The following is a 23,418-nucleotide window of genomic DNA, read 5'->3' on the forward strand; positions in this document are numbered from 1 at the left end:
CAAATGACCTCATCCCATTCTTCAGGATTTTGGGGGGTACCCTTATATATGAGGGTTGTTAATCTTTGGTGACTGTTGGGGACACAGAGAATGAGCTGGGAACAGTATCTTCAGGTTAGTTTGGAGGGCAGACAGGCAGAAAACATAGGAAGGGCAGAAATATAAACTCAAAGGTAAAAGTGACATGTGCATCTAGTCCATTCTCAAGACCAAACTAGTTAATGGCTCTACTTTCAGAGCTCTGGGGAGCTATAGGTCCTTCTTCTTTAGGCTTTCAGGATACAATGGAAAGAAAATTGCAGAAAAAACGTGAACTAGATCACCACCAACACTCGCCCCCTACCCCTGTCATTCTAGTATATACATTTCTGAGATGGGGCCCTTGTTGGTTCAGCTAATTGAATTCCAATATCCAAGCCACCAAGCCTAGTCTAGTCATCTTTCATCTCTCCAGGCTGTGTGTGTTTGGTAGTGAGGGATATCAACCATTTATCCTTTCTCATTCTGACAGGGGCATTATTATTATTTGACACATTCATATATTCACCCTTGCCTTGAGTCATTTGTAGTTTATTACCTCACTTAAATTGATGAATGGGGAAGATTGCTTTTGGGTATATAATTCATTTAGCAAATATGTGTTGGCATACTATGTGTCAGGCAATGAGAAAATTGTTAAAAACTCATTTTTCTATTCCTTCCATCTTAAATGTTTTCTTTTTTCCTCCCGTCCCATCTAAATCCCAACTTCCTTCAAGTCCTATTTTGGTCCTTGGCCCCCACATCAAGCCTTCCTTATCTCCTCAGCTGTTCCTTAGAAATTGTACATCACTGTCTGTTCTGCTCAGTTGATGTTTATCATAAATGAACTTCCCAGTAATATACTTGTTGTCATTATTTTTCCTTAAAACAGTAGTAATATTATTCCCTCCATTATTAATCGCAAATCAAATGCCATTTCTATGACACTTTCGCTGATCCTTGCATATAGAAATAAGCTCTTGAGTTTCCATATCACTTTACCTGCGTTATCTGGAAGCTACACTACTCTCTTCCCCATACTATTGTCATATGTGTTCATATCTAAGCCTCTACCCCTTTTTCAGACAGAAAGTTGCTTGAGGACATGTACTATGATTGTATCTTCAAAGTACTTACCCAGTTACCTTTCCCATGTAAACACTGGATGATCTTCTGAGATTTAGCTCCAAAATGTCATGTTTTTGTCAATAAAGGAAAACTTGATTGGGATGATTGACCTAGATGATCATCTAGTACAATTACCATCTCATTACTAAGTAGGGTATGAATGAGTAACATTATCGTATTGGACTTATTAGTTTACCCAAAGACAGTGTGAGACCTTGTTTTATTTACTTTCTGACTCTCAAATGTTTTCATATGATGTCTCATAATGTTTTAAATTTGGGTTTTATACCTGAAGTTGAGTTTCTGATATGTTTATTATTCCCAATTCTGCTTTGTCATTTAGCCTCAGTTTCCTCACCTCTAAAATGATATGGTAATTTATGATGATAAATAATGTAGTAAAACATTGGACCCGGTTCCTGACTTCTAATACATATTTCATAAGTGGACGGTCTCATCATTTTTGTTACTTTGAGTACTTTATTTTATTTAAATGTTGCTTGTATGTTTGAAGAAGAAGAAGGTAGATTAGTGGGACAGGAAGCTGAATTTGATGTCTGTAACATGCTAGGTTCTTTGTATAATAAACTAAAAGATATTATCTGTGTACTTAGACAAAATAGATGTAATGCAGGCAAACCAAACTCTGGGATTATTAAACACTTCAAATTAAGGAGCTATAACATAACTCTAGAGCCAAATCTAGGTATTTGATACCAATCCAGATATCAAATCACTAGCGTTTTGACATTTTGCTGTAACTCAAACTTATCATTTCTAAAACAGAATCTAGCATCACCTCTAGACTCTTCCCCCACCCCTCATTTAAGACTGTTCCTTTTCACTTCCCTGGTTCTGCAATTTACCATTATCATAATCTTGGTGAAGTTATTTAAACACTGCATTTGAGTTTTCTCATCTGTGAATTGAGGATAATAGTAGATACTAAGATTACAGTAAGAAATAAATGTGTTAATTTTGTAAAGCACTTAGAAGAATGCATGACAGCATAGTAAGCAGTGGGGAAACATGGTTGTTGTGGTTAGTATGGGAACCACGGAGTATGGCCATGCTCAAAATGCTGGCATCAACTTTTCCCTCTTCCTCAATTTCCTCATCTATTTAGTTGCAAGGGCTGTTGTTTTTTTTTCGCTTTATATCTGGCATTAGTTCCTTTCTTTTTATTCTAACTGCCACCACCTTAATTTAATCCAGGGGTACGAACAATTAGCCTACAGACCAAAGACAGGCCACACATGTTTTGTTTGTTCTAAATTATTAAAACTTTCATTTAAAAAATGTATTTTAAATTGGAAATGTATTCAACATTGCTCAAAATTCAAAATACACAAAAAAATATACAGTGAAGAGTCTCTCTCCTAGTCCTATCCTCTAGCCACCCATTGTGCCTCACTGGAAATAACTAAAGTTATCTGCTTATTAGGAATCCTTCCACGGACATTTTATGCATATTAAACAAATGAGTATATATGTTTTTCTCCCCCTTCCCTTTTATACACAGATAGTAACACACTCTGCATTGTTCTATACTTTGCTTTGTCTACTTAAAAATATACTTCGGAGACCTTTCCATATCTCTATATAAAGAAATACTTCATTCTTTTCTGTGATTACATGGTTTTTCACTATATGGATGAGCCAGGATTTATTTAAACAGTCTTCTATTGAATGACATTTAAGATAGTTCCAAACTTTTGCAGCATTGTTTGCAATAGCATTAAAAAAAAACACTTTAAGTATGTATATTAGTCTGCTAAGGCTGCCATAAGAAAATACTGTAGATGGGGTGGCTTACACAACAGAAATTTATTTTCTCACAATTCCAGAGGCTGGAAGTCCAAGATCAGGGTGCCAGCATGGTCGGGTTATGGTGCAGGCCTTCTTTCTGGTTTGCAGATGGCTGCCTCTCCCTGTGTGCTCACGTGACCTCTTCTTTGTGCTCATGGAGAAAGAGAGTGAGCTCTCTGGTGTCTCTTCTTATAAGGATACTAATCCCATTGGATGAGGGCCCTACCCTTATAACCTCATTTAACTTTAATTACTTCCATTAAGGCCCTATCTCCAAATACAGTCACATTGAGGGTTAGGACTTCAACATATGAATTTGGGGGGGAGGGTGGGCACACACAATTAAGTCTATAGCAGCATGTCAGTTTACTCAGTCCCACATTTTAAAAAATGGTTGATTGCCAACATTTCAAAATCGTATTTTACTTAAAACTCTAGAATTCCAGCTTCTCTTGAATAATTAGAAGATACTGGACCAGTATTCCCTCTTGTGAACAACTGCCTAGAGTTGATGAACTGCTCTCTCCCTCCCTTTTCTGACAGGACATGTATTCTCAGTTCACCGTATTTCCCATCTGGCCTAGGTAACCTTAACCTGCCTGGCCCCTCTACGTATTGAATTTCTGACACCTATGTAAGCTCTTACCACGATACACATAGAATATTTCAATAACTTCTAGTTCTACCTTGATTATTTCTGCCTTCTCTATTCTATAGACCACACTAGGATATCTTCTTTAAAACACATTTTTTTATTATGCCACTCTCCTTCACTCCACAATAATTTACTTGGTGCCTACAAAGTTCCAGGCATTATACTAGAAACTGGGGTTACTGTGGTGAATGATTTAGATGGGACTCTTGCCTTCATAAAGTGTATAGTCTACTGTTCCTCTCATCTGGATTTCCTTTCTGTCTCTTCTTGACTGATCCTGGTTCCTCAAGGCCCACCTCACCACTGACCATTTGTTTGGAATTTTTTCTGTTTGACTTTCAGTTATCTCCTCTTCTAATTAGTTCTCATAGCCTCAAATCATAACTCAGCGCTGCAGCATCTATCATCTAATAATATTTAGTTGCTATTGTTTTATATATAGTTTTATCTCACCACATAGACCTGGGATCTCATATCTCTGCAGGGCCAAATAAAATGAAAGAAGCATGTCCTGTATAAAGGGGGTAGCCACTGATCAGCTCCAGCTGATTTTTTCTTGTGCCAATGTAGACCCCATGTTGTAGGATCTCCCAACTTTTTCAGAAAAGCAAGAAATAGAATTTTTGAAAAAAGAAATCTGCTTTTGAAAGTTATCAGCTAATTTGATTTTAATTTTTAACATCACTGTGAGAACCTGGTCAGCATCTGTAGTGGGCTGCTAATTTTCTCTATCTGACATAGACTGCAAATTCCCTTAGAGTAGAGACCAGGTAGAGACCATGTGGAAACCTGGTGTTATCTGCTTTTTCCCCATACATACACACAGTGTTGGCTATTTAGTAGGTTCTCTGTAAAGACTTGATTATCATCAGTAAGTTCCTCTTTAAGTCTACTGTAATCTCCGGTAGTAATATAGCAGTTCTGCTTTCTCCAAATACTTAACATGTGCCATTGAAGACAATTATCAGGACAGCCTTCTTTTTCCCTACTTCCTTTTTTCCAAATGTAACCATCCAAATTTCTTGACCTAGCTCCACTTTTTTTCTTTTTAAAAAATTGATCCTTTATTTCTCTAGGGTTTCTTTCATTTTTTTTTTTTCTGCATTTCTCTTCCATTTCATTTGTCTTGAAATACAAACTCACGGACAAGGTACAATATCCTCAGAAAGGTCTTCAAATTGCTGAGCATATACTTAACTTTTGATTATTTAGAGCTGATTATCCCAGCTCGTTTGTTTCTTTCTGTGCTGTCAATGATCTAGTTGTTTTATCTTCAGTTAGAATGGGAATGTGTGATGTGAATCTATTCATTTTCTTGTTTTTTAAACTAGTTCTGATGAATATACAGAATGTAGCTCCTCTTAGGAGGAGGAGCTAGATCCTAGAATCAATATGTAGCCTTGAAAATAATAATAATGATTATTAATATTGGTCCCTTCATTAACCTGACCTCCTGGTGTCCTACAAGTTGAGATGGCCCAGGACTGTTATAGGTCTACTTGACTGAGTGCTCCTGAGCCAGGTAGCTCAGACAGTGAGTGGAAAGGCCATTTAAGAGATAAAGTCTCTGCCCTTAAGTATCTATTATGCTAAGCCATGGACAAGGACCACCGTGGTGGTGTACATTCTTTTTAGTTGCTGCAGTGGCACCACGTTTAATTTGTTGGAGGAAACTGTTGCGTGAAACGACGGTGTAAAGTAACGAAGTGGATTGTATGAAATTTTACATGTTGTTGCAGAGCAATGAGCTTGTACTGCTATGGCTCTTTGTCCTTTTTCTAAACTGATGCCTCAGTGCCATCCTGAAGCTCTGTATTCCTAGAGACTTCATCTGATAATTAACATCGTGATTAGTGGGAATCCTTTAATATTCTTTGCAGATGTTCAACCATAGAGCTTACTGCTACGGTATAAAAACATCTCCATTATTATTATTTTCAACATCATCAAACTGTTCCAAAGTGCAGGGTAGTAGCAATTACTTTAAGGGAGAAAAATGGCTTTGGTGTTGGACACCATTCCTGGATTCAAATCCCAGTATTTACCAGCTATTTGACCTTAGGATTACTTAATCTCTCTGAGCCTTTATTTCCTCATGTGTATAATGGAATCAACAGTAGTAGCTACCTCACAGAGATTGCTAAGATTAAATATTTCCCATTGGAAATGCCATAGGAATAAAATGATATATCATTGCAAAAGGGATTTGCCTAAAAATACCCATTGAGGTGGGGGGAGTGGGTTGAGGGAACAGATGAAACAAGATTTTCCATGAACTGAAAATTTTTGAAGCTGGGAATAGGCACATGGGGGTTCATCTTTACTTTTGTATGCATTTGAAATTATACATAATAAAAAGTTGTTTTTTGTTAATGCTATGGGAGAGACCTAAGTTTGCCTAATGGTTTGTGGAGAGTTTAATTGTCTTTCTTGACATCAACCTCACAGATTAAGCAGAAACTTGGAAAGATATTATAGATCTTCCATCTATGTCCTTATCATAGAATCATATATCATAGAATGTTATAACTGGAAGAGACCTGAAAAGGGCTCAGTAGTTTACTCAAAATGACACTGCTAAATAACAGTGGAGCCTGGAGTAGAACCCAGGTCTCCCAGCTCCTAGTTAAAAGATTTTCCCATTGTTTCACACTATCTTCTTTAACTATAGCACTTTTAACATAAGTTCTGTCAGTTTATTGCATGTAAGATTAAGTTTTATTTAAAAATAAATTTCCCTGTTTGATGGGGATGCAGGACAAGAGGACTAGTTCTAGAAATCTGAGGTTATATTTATACAATACTTTTGTACAATATTTTTAAATCTGTTCTTTCAGTTGATCCTCAAAATGATCCTATGGGGTAAGTGAGCAGGAGTTATTTCCACTTTCTATATTAAGTGATGGGACTTGTCCAAAGTTATTCAACAATTTGGTGATTAAACTAGAACTGAAACTGAGGCCTGGAGTTCACTGAACCTCAAATAGACTTGTATTACTAGTTTTAGACTTTTATAATAATTCCCCTTAACTTTCATCTTTTCCAGAATGAAGACTCAATCTCTAGCACATTCCAAGGTGATTTTTCTTTCACGCATATTTGTTTTCTTTTTGTGGAAGAGAAAATGGGGCTTAACATCAGCATTTGAGGGGAAGGAAAGTGGCTGAAAGCACTGGAGGTTATGCAGGTGATTTTATAGAACATGAACTCATAAGTGAACAGAGATAAATATATCAAACATCGTAAGATAGGTATTGTTATTGTGAATAGTTTGGATCTTAAAAATGTGACTATGTATTTTTATGTACTTTATTTTTGGATTTTCTAACAAAAGTAATCCTAAAAACTTATATGGAGATTTCACATTTACATTTTATAAAGAATTTTTACATGTGTTATCATGATGGTCTGCATAACAAGTCTCTGAGGGGGCAGGGCTAGGCTGATGTATCTCCACTTTGCAGATGAGAAAACTGAGGCATAGAAAAGTCAAATGGCTTGCCCAAATTCATACAGCTCTTTTCTGGTGTTTCTTTTTTTTTTTTTTTTAATTTTATTATTTTTTTATTGGTTTATAACATTGTATAAATTTCAGGTGTACATCATTATACTTCTATTTCTGCACAGATTACATCATGTTCTCATGTTCACCACCCAAATACTAATTACAATCCATCACCACACATGTGTCCCCAATTATCCCTTTTGCCCTCTTCCCTCCCCCCTTCCCCTCTGGTAACCACTAATCCAATCTCTGTCTCTATGTGTTTGTTTATTGTTGTTATTATCTACTACTTAATGAGGGAAATCATACGGTATTTGACCTTCTCCCTCTGACTTATTTCACTTTGCATAATACCCTCAATGTCCATCCATGTTGTCACAAGTGGCTGTTTCTTTTCATTACCTTACACTTCTTCACTACTTCAAGCTTAGCTGGCTATTGTAGTAATGATGCAAAATACTTAATTTAATTCTTTCTTTCACTATCATCCACACATGGTATGTGCTGTCAGTCTTCACTTATTTTTGTGGTATTATGTTCTTTCCTAAATTCGTATTCTTCTCAGCATTTCAGTTGGCCCCTACTTCCTTTAATCTCATTCCAGGAATGCTGAGAAGGCAAGCTGAAGGCATTTCCTTTCTTGGAGCCACTTATGAGTACCTGCTCTGGTGGTGGTTCCTATAATTTGAACTAAGTACCTCAGACACCCTCCAGATTTTGTGTATGTTGAAACTCTTGAACAAGGAAGTCATATTATGCTACCTGCTGAGATGCCACAAGTGGGCTTTCTTTGAGTTTGGGTTTTCCAGTAGTTCCTATGGTGATAGGTGTGACCCTCTTTGGAGGGAATGAGAGAAACTAGAGGATCTTGCAATCTCCTTTTATTAGGTAGTTTGTTTCTAGCAACCATTTATCCTCTATTATGTGATCTGCTTCAAGCAGAGGTTGGGGGAATCCCACTGACACCCAGGTCAAGGAGCATTGTAGCTTCCTTATAGCTCTGGACTGCTGAGGTTCAAATCTCAGTTCTGCCATTTACTAGTTGGGTAATTTGAGGATAAGCTACTTCATCTTTTTGTACCTCAGTTTCCTTATTTTAAAAATGGGGAAATAATATGCCCACTCCTAGAATTATGAGGATTAAATGAGCTAATATAAGTATTTGTTCTTTTAACAAAACAGTACCTGGCACATAGTAAGTACTCAGTGAACGTTGGCAATTATTATTCTTTTATCACCATTCTATTGTTAATATCATGCTGCAGAGTAGCCTCAATCCTGGAAGTTTCCCCAGAGGCCCATCCCCCAACTACTGTCTATTCCCCTGGAAGATATACAATTAAACTGTCTGAAAATATATGTGTGCTCTAGTTCTTTATTTTTTTCTAATATTAAAAATGTAGGTAATAATTTTTAAAAACTACTTATAATCTCAAAACCCTAAATGATTGATTTTCATTTTTCAACAGTTCCAGCATTTCTTATAGGTCAGAGGCTGAAAGTGAATGATACCTGCTCAAGGTCTTCTGAAATGATTGGTTTGTTGTCTTTAAACTTGTTCTTCTTTTAGCAGACAGTTTTTCAGAAAGAAGGTGCTCACCAGATTTGGGATATTAGAAAGTAGTGAGGGAGCACTGTAATTTGAGTCAGGGGATAAGAGTTCCAGTTCTGATTCCAACACTTCTAAGCTATGTGACCTTGGGCCTCCAAATTCATTATTTGTGAATGGGAAAGATATATTAAAGCTGTCTATTTCTCTACTGTAAAGCTATGTAGATGCACATGAGAGATTATTATTTGTATTGTCCAAATATTCTATCTTGTTAAGACACTGGTTACCTTCTTAGGTCTGTGTCAGGGTTCCCAACGCTTTGCTTTCTTTTGAAGTTGTAGGCCTCAGTGACTCTGCTTTGCTTTCCCCCTTAAAGGTTTAACTTCTTACTTCATCCCTAGACATTTTTTCCCTCTCAGGCCTGTCAGTGGGTGGGATGTGTTCTTATCAGCCAGCCACCTTTTCCTATCCCTTGAAGGCAATGTTCACTTTCATAAAACAAGCACATCACTATGAAAAATGCCACTTGGATAACAAAATAAACTTGGGAACATGACAAAAGTAATATAATCTTATCAAATTTCTATGGCCATGGGGCCGGCCCGGTGGCGCAAGCCTTTAAGTGTGCGCTCCGCTGCAGCGGCCCGGGGTTTGCCAGTTTGGATCCTGGGTGTGCACCGATGCACTGCTTGTTGAGGAATGCTGTGGCGGCGTCCCATATAAAGTAGAGGAAGATGGGCACAGATGTTAGCCCAGGGCCAATCTTCCTCAGCAAAAAGAGGAGCATTGGCGTCACGTGTTAGCTCAGGGCTGATCTTCCTCACACACACACACAAAAATTTCTATGGCCATGGTCCCTGGAATATTGTTTGTGATGTTCTACATATATGAGACATTGATCCACTGTGGATGGGGCTCATTCTTCCTCCCTATCTCCTCCATTTCCTCCTCCAGTAACCCCTCCCTTAGGAGAAGGACCAGAAAGTCCAGCTTCCAGACACAAAGGCTTGAAGAGCCAATCTAGGCAAAATAATGGTTATTATCTCAAGTAGGTAATTAGCAGTTCTGAAGCCCTCCTGCCTCTGTGATTCACATTTCAGTGGCCCAAGACATACCCTAAACCCCTTTGGGTATTTCCTCATCTCTTCCTTCACAGTTTCTGTGCAGAGGTCTGGTCCCAGACACTTAGATAAGCAGCAGCTCCAGCTCTAGAGGAAAGCAAAAGACTTACAAGGTCCTCTTTTTACAAAACTAAGCTGTCTTTAAGACTATTCTGTAGGCCCTAATTTCCTTCAGTTTTAAATTTTGGCTGACTAAATATTAAAGAGAACAATTTTGTTTTTTAAAGAGAAGGTTATACACCTTCCTGATAGCTTTTCCTATACTCACTCCTACCAACATTTAGAATGTTGTCCAGGGTTATCTAATGGCTATTCCAATTGGCTGTTCTTTGGATGAGAAGACACTAACCAGAAATGGTTGAGACATTCCTAATTGTCAGCTATCCCCCTTAGGCCCCTTCACAAAAATATTTGTGATATAGGGGGAGGCAAGAAGTATTTTTCAGACTCCTTGATTATTGCTATTAAGTAATATTAATGTTTAATATTATAATCTTGCTGCTATTAAATAACCTTCCTTATTCCCATGATCATTCATTCACTGGACATTAGCATATTGTATGGAGGAGATACTTTCCTAAAAGATAGGGCTACAGATAAGAACGAGACTAGGTAAATATTGAGGGGCTCACCTAATGGTGAGGGAAACAGACAGACAGTATCTCTTTGTGCCAGGTACTGTTGTAAACACTTGAACACATATTAACTTGATAAATCTTCATGATAACCCTATGAGCTAGTACTATTATTATTCCCATTTTACAGATGGGGAAACAGACACAGGGAGGTAGAAAAACTTGCCCAAGCTCTTATTGTTAAGAAGTTGTAAAGCCAGGATATGACCCTAGGCACTAACTCCAGCGCCCACACCTTTTTAACACACTTGGGGAGGAATGTGGAGTATGGACTAGAAGAGGAAGTGACTGGGAGATAATGAAGGGCTAGGTTTAAGAGATATTTCTGCAGTAGAACTTATTGCAGCTGATAACCAATTAGCTAGAGATGGAGAGAGAGGAGTCAAGGGTGACTGACTCTCAGGTTTTTTGACTGAGACTGGGTTGATAGTGGTGCTAAAAATTTACATTGTAAATATAAGAGGTGGAGAAGGTTTTTGAGCACATTGAGTGTAAAGGACCTGTTTGATGCCTAGGAGATATCTCTGGGGGCCAGAGCTCAAGATTCTGGCCATCAACAGTAATAATGGTGATCATAATAATAACTATATTGAAAATGTTTTATATGCCAAGAACTGTTTTAAGTGCATTCACATGTATTAGTTCATGGAATTCTGACGTTAACTCTTCTAAATCAGTACCATTTACGCTCCTCTTGGCAGGTGAAAAAACAGGTTCATAGGGACTAAACAGCTTGTCAGAGTTACTCTGCTTCCTCAACCCTGCTGTTTTGTAATCCATAGGAATTGAAGAAGACCAGATAGGAGATGGCTCTTGTAAGTTGTCCTGGCTAGAAATAGTGAGGCCTAGTTGAAGAATACATGAATGGAGAGGAAGAACTGAATTCTCTTCACTCTCTCCTACAGATTTTTCTGGCAGCAACCAAGCAAGATCTCCTGGCTTCACGGTGCCCCTCTGTGGATTATCTGAGTTATCTGACCTAACATTCTTTTTCTACCATAGTACCTCCTTTTGCCCTCCTCCTTGAAATCATAAAAAGCTGCCCTTTCTGGCACTTCATACTTCATAGTTAATTACACCTCAAACGTCTCTGACATATAACCTCTCTAATTTTCTTTCATTCTTTCCCACACTTGTCCAATTCCTTGAGACTTCCTCATGCTTCCTCACTTCTCCTTTTCTGTCACTCTAATCAAAAACCTTCAGAAATGTTTTGAACACCTACCATGTTCTAGGCACTGTTCTGAGCCCTTGAAATATATCACTGGAAAAAAAATAAAATATTAAAATCTCTTCCAGCAAAAAGTTTACAGTCTAATGGAAATCAGACTTTTGTGTGTTTGACTTCTACTGTGCTTATTCCTTGCTACACTTCTTCCCCCATTAACCCCAACCCCCACTCCCAAAGAGAGTTCATAGAACCTTAAGAGTTTGCAGAGAACAGTTTTAAATCTTTTAATTCTAGATGGAGAAGTTGAGGCTTAGAAAGAAAAAGGCCTTGACAAGGGATGTGATTCCTGGGCATCTAACTCCCAGGTCAGTGCTCTCTGCTACACATGCTGACTCTCCATGTCTGGTTGTCGCAGATCCCAGACTGATAACAAGGTGCGTATATAACGTCTGACACGTAGTAATCATGCAATAAATATTTTTTTGTTTATTGCAGTAACATAGGTTTATAACATTGTATTAATTTCAGGTGTACATCATTTAATTCTAATTCTTCATGGATTACATCATGTTCTCATGTTCACCACCCAAATACTAATTACAAGCCATCACCAAAGACATGTACCTAATTATCCCTTTCACCCTCCTCCCTCCTCTCTTACCCTCTGGTAACCACCGATCCAATCTCTGTCTCTATGTGTTTGTTGTTGTTACTATCTACTACTTAATGAGTGAGATCATACAGTATTTGACCTTCTCCCTCTGATTTATTTCACTTTGCATAATACCCTCAATGTCCATCCATGTTGTCACAAATCGCTGGATTTCATCGTTTCTTATGACTGAGTAGTATTCCATTGTGTATATATACCACATCTTCTTTATCCATTCGTCCCTTGATGGGCACTTAGGTTGCTTCCAAGTCTTGGCTATTGTGAATAATGCTGCAATGAACACAGGGGTGCATGTACCTTTACGCATTGGTGTTTTCAAGTTCTTTGGATAAATACGCAGCAGTGGAATAGCTGGATCATATGGTAGTTCTATCCTTGATTTTTTGAGGAATCTCCATACTGTTTTCCATAGTGGATGCACCAGTTTGCACTCCCACCAGCAGTGTATGAGAGTTCCTTTCTCTCCACATCCTCTCCAACACATGTTGTTTCCTGTCTTGTTAATTATGGCCATTCTGACGGGCGTAAGGTGATATCTCATTGTAGTTTTGATTTGCATTTCCCTGATAGTTAATAATTTTGAACATCTTTTCATGTGTCTCTTGGCCATCTGTATATCTTCTTTGGAGAAATGTCTGTTCAGGTCTTTTGCCTATTTTTTAATTGGGTTGTTAGTTTTTTTGTTGTTGAGATGCATGAGGTCTTTATATATTTTGGAGATTAAGCCCTTATCAGATGTATGGTTTGCAAATATCTTCTCCCAATTGGTAGGTTGTGTTTTCGTTTTGTTGATGGTTTCCTTTGCTATGCAGAAGCTTTTTAGTTTGATATAGTCCCATTTGTTTATTTTTTCTATTGTTTCTCTTGCCCAGTCAGACATGGTGCTTGAAAATATGTTGCTAAAACTGATGTCAAAGAGCGTACTGCCTATGTTTTCTTCTAGAAGTTTCACAGCTTCCAGTCTTACATTCAAGTCTTTAATCCATTTTGAGTTAATTTTTGTGTATGGTGTAAGGGAAGGATGTACTTTCATTTTTTTTTGCATGTGGCTGTCCAGTTTTCCCAACATCATTTGTTGAAGAGACTTTCTTTTCTCCATTGTATGTTCTTGGCTCCTTTGTCGAAGATTAGCTGTCCATAGATGAGGGTGTTTATTTTTGGGCTTTTGATTCTATTCCATTGATCTGTGTGTCTGTTTTTGTGCCAGTACCATGCTTTTTGGTTACTATAGCTTTGTAGTATATTTTGAAATCAGGGAGTGTGATACCTCCAGCTTTGTTCTTTTTTCTGAGGATTCCTTTAGCTATTTGGGGTCTTTTCTTGGTCCATATAAGTTTTAGGATTCTTTGTTCTATTTCTGTGAAAAATGTTGTTGGAACTTTGATAAGGATTGCCTTTCATCTATCGATTGCTTTAGGAAGTGTGGACATCTTAACTATGTTAATTCTTCCAATCCAAGAGCACAGAATATCTTTCCATTTCTTTGTGTCTTCTTCAATTTCTTTCAGCAATGATTTATAGTTTTCACTGTACAGATCTTTCACCTCTTTGGTTAAGTTTATTCCTGGGTATTTTATTCTTTTTGTTGCAATTGTAAATGGGATTGTATTCTTAATTTCTCTTTCTGCTACTTCGTTGTTAGTGTACAGAAATGCAACTGATTTTTGTATGTTGATTTTGTATCCTGCAACTTTACTGTATTCGTTTATTACTTCTAAAAGTTTTTTGGTGGATTCTTTAGGGTTTTCTATATATGAAATCATGTCATCTGCAAATAGTGACAATTTCACTTCTTCCTATCCAAATTGGATCCCTTTTATTTCTTTTTCTTGCCTGATTGCTCTGGCTAGGACTTCCAATGCTATTTTAAATAGGAGTGGTGAGAGTGGGCATCCTTGTGTGGTTCCTGTTCTTCGAGGGATAGCTTTCAGTTTTTCACCATTGAGGATGATATTAACTCTGGGTTTGTCATATATGGCCTTTATTATGTTGAGGTACTTTCCTTCTATACCCATTTTATTCAGAGTTTTATCATAAATGGATGGTGTATCTTGTCAAATGCTTTCTCTGTATCTATTGAGATGATCATGTGATTTTTATTCTTCATTTTATTAATGTGGTGTATCACGTTGATTGATTTGCGAATGTTGCACCATCCCTGCATCCCTGGAATGAATCCCACCTGTTCATGGTGTGTAATCTTTTTAATGTATTGTTGTATGCGATTTGCTAGTACTTTGTTGAGGATTTTTGCATTGATGTTCATCAGTGATATTGGTCTGTAATTTTCTTTTTTTGTGTTGTCCTTGTCTGGTTTTGGTATCAGGGTAATATGGGCTTCGTAGAATGAGTTCGGGAGCTTCCCCTCCTCCTCAGTTTTTTGGAAGAGTTTGAGAAGGATGGGTATTAAGTCTTCTTTGAATGTTTCGTAGAATTCACCAGGGAAGCCGTCTGGTCCTAGACTTTTATTTTGGGAGAGGTTTTTGATTACTGTTTCGATCTCCTTACTGGTGATTGTCTATTCAAATTTTCTATTTCTTCTTGATCTAGTTTTGGAAGGTTGTATGATTCTAAGAATTTATCCATTTCGTCCAGATTGTCCAATTTGTTGGCATATAGCTTTTCATAGTATTCTCTTATCATCTTCTGTATTTGTGAGGTGTCTGTTGTAATTTCTCCTCTTTCATTTCTGATTTTACTTATTTGAGGCTTTTCTGTTTTTTTCTTAGTGAGTCTACCTCAAGGTTTGTTAATTTTATTTATCTTTTCAAAGAATCAGCTCTTGGTTTTATTCATTTTTTCTGTTCTTTTGAAGTCTCTATTTCATTTATTTCTGCTGATTTTTATTATTTCTCTTCTTCTACTGATTTTGGGCTTTATTTGTTCTTCTTTTTCCAGTTCCTTTAAGTGCATTTTAGATTGTTTATTTGAGACTTTTCTTGTTTGTTGAGATAGGCCTGTATTGCTATTAACTTCCCTCTTAGAACTGCTTTTGCCGTGTCTCACAAATTCTCTCATGTCATATTTTCATTTGTCTCCAGGTACTTTTTGAATTCTCCTTTGACTTCTTCATTGACACAATCGTTGTTCAGTAACATTTTGTTTAATCTCCATATATTTGTGGCTTTTCTGATTTTCTTCCTATAGTTGATTTCCAGTTTCATTCCGTTGTGGTCAGAAAAGATGCTTGGTATTATTTCAGTCTTCTTAAATTTATGTAGCCTTGTTTTCTGGCCTAATATGTGATCAATCCTGGAGAATGTTCCATGTGCATTTGAACAGAATGTGTAATTTTTGGGTTTTGGATGGAATGTTCTGTACATAGCTACTAGGTCCATCTATTCTAGTGTGTTATTTAAGGCCAATTTTTCCTTATTAATCTTCTGTTTGGATGATATATCCGTTGGTGTAAGTGGAGTGTTAAAGTGCCCTACTATTAGTGTATTACTGTCTATTTCTCTTTTTATGTCTGTTATATTTGCTTTATGTATTTAGCTGCTCCTACATTGGGTTCGTAGTTATTTACAAGTGTTAGATCCTCTTGTTGGATTGTTCCCTTGATTATTATGTAATGCCCTTCTTTGTCTCGTTACAGTTTTTGTTTTAAAGTCTATTTTGTCTGATATGAGTATTGCTATCCCAGCTTTCTTTTCATTGCCATTTGCATGGAGTATCATTTTCCATCCCTTCACTTTCAGTTTGTTAGTGTCGTTATTTCTGAAGTATGTCTCTTGAGTGCAGCATATATATGGTTCTTGTTTTTTAATCCAATCAGCTGCTCTATGCCTTTTAATTGCAGCATTTAGTACATTAACATTTAAAGTAGCTATTGATAAGTATGTACTTGCTGCCATTTTTTAACATTTTTTTCTCAGTGTTTTAGTAGTTCTTCTCTGTTCCTTTCTTCTTCTCTTGCTCTCTTCCGTTGTGGTTTGATCTCTTTCTTTAATATGTTTGGATTCCTTTCTCTTAGTTTTTTCTGTATTTATTATAGGTTTCTGGTTTGTGATTAGCACGGGGTTCATATATAGTGACCTACATATATAGCAATCTATATTAAGGTTATGGTCTCTTTAGTTTAACCTCTATCTGAAAGCTCTACTCTTTAACTCCCCTCCTCCCAAATTTTCTGTTTTTGATATCATATCTAACCTCTTTTTTGTGCATTTGTGTCCATTACCCTCTTATTATGGAAATAGATAATTTTTCCTATTTATGGTCTTCTCTTTTCCTCTTAAATAAGTCTCTTTAGCATTTCTTGTAGTACTGGTTTCTTGGTGACAAACTCCTTTAATCTTTGCTCGTCTGGGAAACTTTCTATCTCTCCTTCCATTTTGAATGATAACCTTGCCATTAGAGTATTCTTGGCTGTAGATTTTTTCCTATTAGCACTTCAAATATATCGTGCCACTCTCTTCTAGCCTGTAAGATTTCTGCTGAGAAGTGAGCTGATAGCCTTATGGGTTACAATTGTATGTAACTTGTCTTTCTCTTAGAGCTTTTAGTATTCTCTCTTTATCTTTAATTCTGGACATTTTAATTATGATGTGTCTTGGTGTGGGCCTCTTTGTGTTTATCTTGTTTGGTGCTCTCTGTGTTTCCTGTACCTGGATGTCTGTTTCCTTCCTTAGGTTAGGCAAGTTTTCAGCTATTATTTCTTCAAATAGATTCTCTGCTCCTTTGTCTCACTCTGCTCCTTCTGGGACACCTATAACATGGATATTAGTGTGCTTGATGTTGTCCCAGAGGTCCCTTAGACTGTCTTCACTCTTTTTAATTATTTTTTCTTTTATCTGTTCAGCCTGGGTGATTTCTTCTAGTCTTTCGTCCAGCTTGCAGATCTGTTCTTCTGTATCGCCTACTCTGCTTTTGAGACCCTCTAGTGAATTTTTCATTTCCAGTGTTGTATTCTTCATTTCTGATTGGTTCTTTTTTATATCTTCCATTACTTTGTTGACATTCTCCCTGAGTTCTTCCATTCTTCTCCCAAGAGCAGTGAACATCTTTAACACTCTTTGTTTGAATTCACTCTTCGTTTTAATTCGGGTAGGTTGCTCATTTCTGTTTCACTTAGTTCCTTTTCTGAGGTTTTGTCCTGTTCCCTTACTTGGAACGTTTTCCTTTGCTTCCTCATTTTGCCTCTTTCCCTGTGCTTGTGTCTATGTATTAGGTAGGTGAGCTACATCTCCTGCTCTTGGAGAGGTGACCTTATATAAGTGATCCCTTGTGAGACCCAGCAGTGCCCTTCCCTCACTTCCGAGGTTTCCAGGAGTGACCCCTATGTGGGCTATGTGTTTCCGTCTGTTGTGGTGTGGTTGCTCTTCTCATAGGTGCTCAGGGAGGCTGAGCTATTCCGCTGGCCAGCTGTTGTAATGCTCAGCTGCTTGTAGTTGTTGTGGGCCCTTCAGTCTCTGTGTGGGTTGTGGCGAGCCCCAGCACAGTTGGCTTCAAGTTTTAATAGCACATTTGTGTTGCAGTATTTCTATTATGTGAGTAGGCCACCAGCGTTGCAGGTTGTTAGGCTCAGGAGCTTACAATTGCTATAAGCCTCTAGCCTTTAGGTCTCTTGTCAGCTCTCTGAGCATTGCAGATGGGTGGGGCTGGCCTGAGGCATGGAAGCACCCAATTGTTTCAGGCTTTGGAAGGTGGGGCCGACCTCCTATGTGGCTCTTTGAGAAGCACAAGTCTTCTGCAGCTGACAAGCCCTACTGCCCACAGGTCCACACACACAGTCAATACAGTCCTGCCCAGTGCATGCGCCCTTACCTCCTGAAGTGTACCCAGTCTCTACAAGGCAGGAGCCCCCCACACACCACCATGGCCCCACACTCTCCACTCCTTGCTCATGCCCTGCCCCAAGAGGTGGGCCCACTTGCCAGGCTACTGAGAATCCAGGCAGCTCACTTAGCAGGCCCACAAGTTGCCTGAGGGCGTGTAGTAGGGGGATGCCAGTCCCTAGGGTGGGCTGCCTGCCTTGGCTGAGCTGGATTAAATCAGTGCTCTAGTGGGTGGGGCAGACCCTGGGCTAGCAGGCCACAGGGAGAACTCCAATGGCATCTGCCAGCGTGTGGGTCAGCATGCCCACACCAGGCCACAACAATGGCCGCTGCCAATGTCCTAGTCCCTGGAGAGGTCTCACCTCTCACCGAGATGCACTCAGAGCTTATCAGGTGAGTCTCTTTTCCCCAAAGGGCTGTGCATATTTCTTTCTGGTGATTTTAGTTTGCTTTCTGAAATGGGTGAATTTGTGTGTGGGTCCTTTAAGAGCCAGTTTTTTTTTTTTCCCCCAAAGCCCCAGTAGATAGTTGTATGTCATAGTTGCACATCCTTCTAGCTGCTGCATGTGGGAGGCGGCCTCAGCATGGCTGGAGAAGCCATGAGTTGGTGCGTGCCTGGGATCCCAACCCGGGGCACCAGTAGCGGAGCACGTGCTCTTAACCGCTAAGCCACAGGGCCGGCCCAAGAGCCAGTTTTAATTTCTTTGTGGACCAGCTTTTCTCTGGGTACTCCCCAATGTTTTAGTAGCCAGCAAAGTCAGATATTATGCCACTCGCCTAGATTGAGCTGAGTCCAAAAACTGCCTATAGTGTGCACGCTCCCGGGCTCAGGTCCCCACTCCTCCAGGGAAGGCTGTGTGTGTACCTTTGGGCTGCTCATGGGTGGCCATGAAGCACTGTGGCTTGTGAAGGTGGTGTTTTTCCTCTCCAGAAGGGAATTTCTGCCTCTTCCACCTTAATTAGGATTGTTGTTTGTTGTAGGAGTTCCTCTTATCCAGTTTTCAGTTCTTTCTCTGGGGTAATTTTTCCAAGAGTAGTTGTAAATTGGCTGTGTCCATGGGAGGAGGTGAATTCGGAGTCTGCCTACGCTGGCATCTTGACTTCTCCTGCAATAAATATTTAGTGAATGATGGATGTATATGTGAGCAGTTCTACTCATATTTGAATGAAAGAAAAGAAAATCCATGTGTTTTGAGATAAAATTGGAAATATTTTAAAGTGTTAGAATTCTGCAAACTGTTTGATAGTGGCCTAGAAGTTTTCCTCATAATCTGAATAGAAGATTCTTTGTGTGTTATTGCCATCTAATTAGGACTGGTTCCTCAATTCCTGACATTCAATCAATAAAGGAATTGCTTTTAGGTTTATCTTTTACTTTTTTGTGTGGCTATAGTATAATTTTGTTTCTTTGCTAATTGTGCATTTGTTGTATTTTAATTGCATTAGGTCTTAAATGGCTATTGTGAAGTGACCTGTAAAATGAACACTTCTGTGGGTAAATGTATTTGACATTCCAAATAATTAATTGATTTATGGAACACCTTTTGAAATGCAACCAGGTCATAACTGAGGAAACTAATTGTAATTGACTTGGAGACACAGCATGATCTGAAATCTGACAAGTTAAGTTATAAGCAAGCTGTGGATTCTTCTTCTTTGCCCTATGTTTTCTCTCTAGTGAGATTAGACTCGATACATCAAAGGAAATCTGGTTGAAGAGGTGCTGATAGGCGCTTTTGGTGGGAATGATTGTGATAGTGTAGGGCAGCTGAATGAGGCCACCAAGTCTCTCCTTTCATAGGAGGGAAAGCTATCTAACAAGGAAATAGAAGACTGCTTATATTAACCCCACCTGGCTTGGATGTTTAAGAGAGATAGACAGATAAAATGCTTCTTTAGAGAGATTTGGCACTGAGATATAAACAATTTCATCAGGGTAAATATCCATACAGGAACATAGAACACCTTAGAATGAGAACTAGGCCAGGAAAGGGAGGATTCTAGAAACTATGTAGCTAAGCTGATATTCCTATGGAGATAGGAAGGGTTGGAAAGTTTAGAAGAAACAAATTCATATGCATACAGGATTTGAGGGGAGGAGACAGCTAATATCGCTCCGGACAAGTCAGGGCCATTTTGATGAGTAGAATATATAAATTATAATGTTGTCCAAATGCTGACTTCTCAGTAGCTAATAAGTCCTGAAAAATAATGTTCATAGAACACAAACAAGTGTAACCAAAGGTAAGTGGCATACTATATGCATATAGTGAGTTAGATCTTGTTTTAAAATTGTCTTTCCCTTGTCTCTTTTCCAGATATGGATCAACTCATAAACAACTTGGAGGTCCAACTAAATTCGGAAAGTGGCTCAATGCATGTATTCAGACAGGTTAGTTATTAGGAAAATGAGATAATAATATTGAGCCATAATAGTGTTGAGTACCTGGTAGTCATTACAGAGCTGATGCTCATTTTGCTTCCTAACAGCATATTGAGGACTGAGAAGGGGTGAAGAAAAGGAGGCTTCTAGGAAGTACCTAAATGCCTGGATTTCAGGTTCAAATAGGGAGTAGTTCTGGCCTAAAAGAAACATAGCCTCTAGGATCAAGGCTATAGGGGCAAGATTAGACACTTGGTAGACAATAGCAACAATTTATCTAGCACTATTCAATATTCCAGGCACTCTGAAGATTAAATGCATTGTCTTATTTAATAATCTTCACAACAATTCTGTTGGATAGTGTATTAGTCAGTGTTCTTTAGAGAAACAGAACCAACAGAATGTATATGTCTCAATCTCTCTCTTTATATATATCTATATATCTATAGATATAAATAAAATATATATCTCTATCTATATATATCTATAGATATAAATAAAATATATATCTTTGTATTTAAGATATCATATATATAATAAAAATATATCTCTATCTATCTCTATCTATCTATTTACCTATCTGTCGAGAAATTTTAAGGAATTGGCTCACATGATTGTAGAATCCTGGTGAATCCAAAATCTCATGAGGAAGGCCGGCAGGCTGAAGACCCAGCGAAGAAGTGCAGTTTGAGTCCAAAGGCAGTCTGCTGAAAGAATTCTTTCTTGCTTGGAGGAGGTCAATCTTTGTCTATTAAGGACTTCAGATTGCATGAGGCCAACCCACATTATGGAGGGTAATCTGCTTTACTCAAAGTCCAATGATTTAAACGTTAATCTCACCCAAAAAACACCTTCACAGAAATATTCAAATAATATTTGACCAAATACCTGGGCACCGTGGCCCAGCCAACTTGACACATAGAATTAACCATCACAGATAGGTATTCTCATTGTTCTCATTTTACAGATAAGAAAATTGTGACCTAGGACATTCCTGGAATAAGGATTCAAAACAGATTATCTGGTTTTTACAGCCAAGCACTCTGTTAGATGTGGAAGTCCCATTTTGCTCAGGGTTGAGTTCTAAAGTCGTCACATAAGTGAAACCCAAATACAGTCAAAATTACCCTTGAAAATCCTTTAAATCACCTATAAAGTTGAGTATACAGTTTTGCGTATCCAGTACTGATCTGTTTCTTTACTTAAGTCATCAGATAAAGTATCTGGCTTACATTTAGGAGTCGTATTTTACAAAAAAAAATGTTTTTAATCATTAAATGTTTTTCCCTTGGTATACAATTGAATTTGTTACATGTGCATATGGATGAGATGCTTTTGTACTGTTTTAATGGTATTAAACCCAATTTAATGTCTTGTTTACCTTACTTGTAGCTGATGCCATTTAGGGACTATGAGCACATCAAAACTTGCGAATTGTTGCAAAATATCTGCTGGTTTCTGGTGCTTAGTCATAGTTAATACTAAGAGGAAGCTGAGTATAAGTGTTAGATAAAAATCTACTGGAATTGTAATAAAAAAATACTCAGTGAAATGTCAAGCATACATAGCTACCTTATTTTGAAATCTCAGTATACCTAAGTACAATTCAAAAAATGTTTTTCCATGGGTTAAGTATACTAAGGTTCCAGAATTGGAAGGCACTTTGAAATTCACTCAATGTGTAGAAAATTGTGGATAATAGATGATCTAAGCACTTTTTTTGTTTCTTGACATCTCCAAGATATCTTGCTTTTAGTAAAGCTAGGGTGCTTGTGGTACATGGCCGTGTCCAAGGGACAAAGGTCCAGATCTTGTGTTCTATAGCAGTACAATGCTGGTAACAGCCTAGTGGGTAGAAGCTTCCTGGTTTGGTTCATTATATGATTTGTTTATGTCATGAGGTAGGATTGGTGGGTGGCTGTCTAGTTCAGTACACATGTACTGCTCCTCCTTTGAATTCCTACATCATTATATCATATAACAAATGAGCACTTTGTTATCACTTGCCCTTTGTTTCTAGTTTCTGATAATTTCCTAAAAGTAGGATTTCTTAGACAAAGTGTGTGAGCAGCTTTAGGGTTCATATTGTATTATACATGTCTTCCCCCCTCCAATTTAAGATTGTTAACATTTTGGCACATATTCTCACATAGTTGCATATATTCTCTCGCTCTCTCTATGCCCCCCCCATTTCTATCTCTCTCTGTTTCTTTTTCTCTTGTTTCTTACCTTTGAAAATAATTTGCATCAAGCAACTTTACCACTAAATAATTCAGCATGCATCACCTACTAATAATGACATTCTCCTACATGACTACAACAATACTATTACACCGAAGAAAATTAACAATATTTCTATAACATTATCTAATTGGGTCATACATTTTTAAAAGGTTCTCAGTGACACCTTTTCCCACACTGTTCTTTCTGCCTGGAATGTGCTTCAATCAGCCTGTCTAATTTACCAAATCCTACACTTTCCTTAGGGCCCAAATTCCAATTCTATCTCTTCTATAAAACTTTTACTGATAACTCCAACTCTCATTAATCTCTAGTACACTTGAGTGCCTGGAATGCTAAATTGTCTGTATCAGTCACTCACATGGCTCTGCTTATTACTTGTTTTCTAATTGTCAACTGCTTCATGTAAATATCTCGTTTTCACATGATATTCTTTGTCTTTCAAACTTAAATTATTTATATACCACCTTCACAATTTTTGCCATATCATTATCATTAATATTATTTACTTGTTAAAAATTAGCTCATTTAAAAATGAATAAATACCTATATTAGTTTTGTCCCAAGCAATCTGGAGAATTCTGGGTTTGATGTGGGGTATTAATTTCCTAGGACTGCCACAACAAATTTCCACAAATTAGGTAGCTTAAAACAACAGAAATTTATTCTCTCACAATCCTAGAGGCCAGAAGTCCAAAATTAAGGTGTTGTCAGTGCCATGATCTCTTTTGGGGCACTAGGGGAAAA

The 23,418-nt window shown here is 37.9% G+C and overlaps 1 protein-coding gene across 11 annotated transcripts in view; it reads left to right on the plus strand.

The window, feature by feature from the left end:
• Positions 1-23,418, plus strand: part of KLF8 (KLF transcription factor 8) — a 62,759-nt gene that overhangs the window by 2,317 nt on the left and 37,024 nt on the right. For 5 of the 11 annotated variants that reach the window (XM_058535976.1, XM_058535972.1, XM_058535973.1 and 2 more), the window contains 2 exons: positions 6,660-6,690; positions 20,366-20,439. The exons of 2 other annotated variants lie outside the window; for them this stretch is intronic. In XM_058535976.1, coding sequence (XP_058391959.1) covers positions 6,660-6,690; positions 20,366-20,439 — 105 coding nt within the window. Of the gene's footprint in view, positions 1-6,659; positions 6,691-10,989; positions 11,242-11,331; positions 12,032-20,365; positions 20,440-21,027; positions 21,225-23,418 lie in introns of those variants that run through there. 4 more of the 11 variants (XM_058535979.1, XM_058535978.1, XM_058535977.1 and 1 more) reach the window with 4 other exon arrangements.

The sequence above is a fragment of the Diceros bicornis genome, chromosome X (assembly GCF_020826845.1).
Source record: "Diceros bicornis minor isolate mBicDic1 chromosome X, mDicBic1.mat.cur, whole genome shotgun sequence".
Taxonomy (NCBI): Eukaryota; Metazoa; Chordata; class Mammalia; order Perissodactyla; family Rhinocerotidae; genus Diceros; species Diceros bicornis.